The 1,531-nt window shown below is 63.6% G+C and overlaps 1 protein-coding gene across 1 annotated transcript in view; it reads right to left on the bottom strand.

Annotated features, from left to right (window-relative positions):
• The window catches only part of LOC103619221 (filamin-C), a 32,114-nt gene that overhangs the window by 15,562 nt on the left and 15,021 nt on the right, over positions 1–1,531 (bottom strand). The window contains exons 23-24 of the mRNA XM_017739389.1: positions 1,283–1,526; positions 414–588 (exon numbers count right to left, since the gene is read on the bottom strand). Of these exons, the coding sequence (XP_017594878.1) occupies positions 414–588; positions 1,283–1,526 (419 nt within the window). The remainder of the gene's footprint in view (positions 1–413; positions 589–1,282; positions 1,527–1,531) is intronic.

Raw genomic sequence — 1,531 nt, 5'->3', positions numbered from 1 at the left:
GTTTGAAAAGTTTTGGGGGCTTTGGGGATCCCTGGATGAGGTTTTGGGGGGAGGTTGGGAGTCCCTGGTTGGGATTTGGGGCTTGGGGGTTCCGGGTTCTGGGGACCATGGGGAAATTGAAGGGGGTCCCCACTTGGACGTGGTATGGGAAGGGCCTCTCTGAGGGTTCCTCATGAGGATGGAGGATGCCTGGCCAGAACTTGGGGTCTCGGGGGTGTGTTGGGGTCTGGTGTGCGAACAGAGTCCCTGGGGGTGCTCATGGTCCCTGGAGGTTCCCAGAGTGTGTTGGTGTTCCCCAGGGGGTGGGGGTCCCTAGGGGTTTGGGAGTCCCCTGGGGGTGTCTGTGTTCTCCAAGGGGGTCTGGGGGTCCCCAGGAGTGTTGGGGTTCCCAGGGGGGTTGTGGGGGTTCCTCACCCTCCTCGAAGGGTGTGTACTCCACGCGGTAGGTGCCATCACCAAGGTCAGTGACGAAGGTGTCGATGGGGGTCCCTGAGGGGTTCAGCACCCGTGCCCGGATGTGGGGTCCCCCGGTGGGGGCCAGTGCCCGTGCATCCACCATGAACTCAGTGCCCACCTCCCGTAGCACCCCTGAGGGGAACAGGGGGGTCAAGGGGGCCCAGAGGTCATCTGGGGGTCCCTTACAGCACCCTCTGAGAGCCCATGGCCCCTCGGCACACACAGGGGGTTCAAGAAGGAATTGGCGCACCCTTGGGGTCCCACCCCATACCCCCTGCACCCCCAAACCTTCCCCCCATGAGTGGAAGGAAAACCACAGAGTCCCCTGCATAGGGGTGGGGGCAAGGGGGACAGGGGAGGAGAGATGCCTGTAGGGTGGCCAGGAGAGCCCCCATTAGAGGGGGTGCCCATGGGAAGGAGATGTTGATGACCATGGGAGTGTCCATGGCCACAGGGTTGTCCAGGCAAGGGGGAGGTGCCCATGGAGGGATGTCCATGGGGTGCCCAGGAGACCCCCCCACATGAGAAGGGCTGTCCATGGGGTGCCCATGGGGATGGGACGCCCGTGGGGTTGGAATGCCTGTGAGCAGGGACGTCCACAGGAGGGTGTACCCACAGGGATGGAGTGCCCATGGAGATGCTCATGGAGGGGAGATGCCTGTGGTGGTGTCTGTGGGGTGTGTCTGTGGTGTCCCCCACCCAGGAGGAAGAGATGCCCACAGGGATGGAATGCCCTTGGGGAGAAGGAGATCCCCATGGGAAGGAGATGCCCGCCCAAGGGAAGGAGGTGACATGGCGAGCAGCCTCTGCATGGCCCCTCCCTCACCTCGCGGCTCCACGCCTTTGCCGTAGACCTTGACGCTGCTGGTGTCGATGGCTGGGTCAACAGTGACGCGCACAGGGCAGATGGGGACCGGGAGGCCGCCATAGTTGATGGTGATGGTGTAGGCGCCAGCACAGGCCGGCGTGTAGGTGATGGCATAGGTGCCATCACGGTTGTTCTGCACCAGCACCTCAGCCTTGGCGCCGGCCTCGGAGCGGATCTCAATGGTGCGCTCGGCCTCTCCAGACTGTG

This window comes from Corvus brachyrhynchos, unplaced genomic scaffold, assembly GCF_000691975.1.
Source record: "Corvus brachyrhynchos isolate BGI_N302 unplaced genomic scaffold, ASM69197v1 scaffold197, whole genome shotgun sequence".
NCBI lineage: Eukaryota > Metazoa > Chordata > Aves > Passeriformes > Corvidae > Corvus > Corvus brachyrhynchos.
This window is presented reverse-complemented; position numbering and strand designations above follow the sequence as displayed.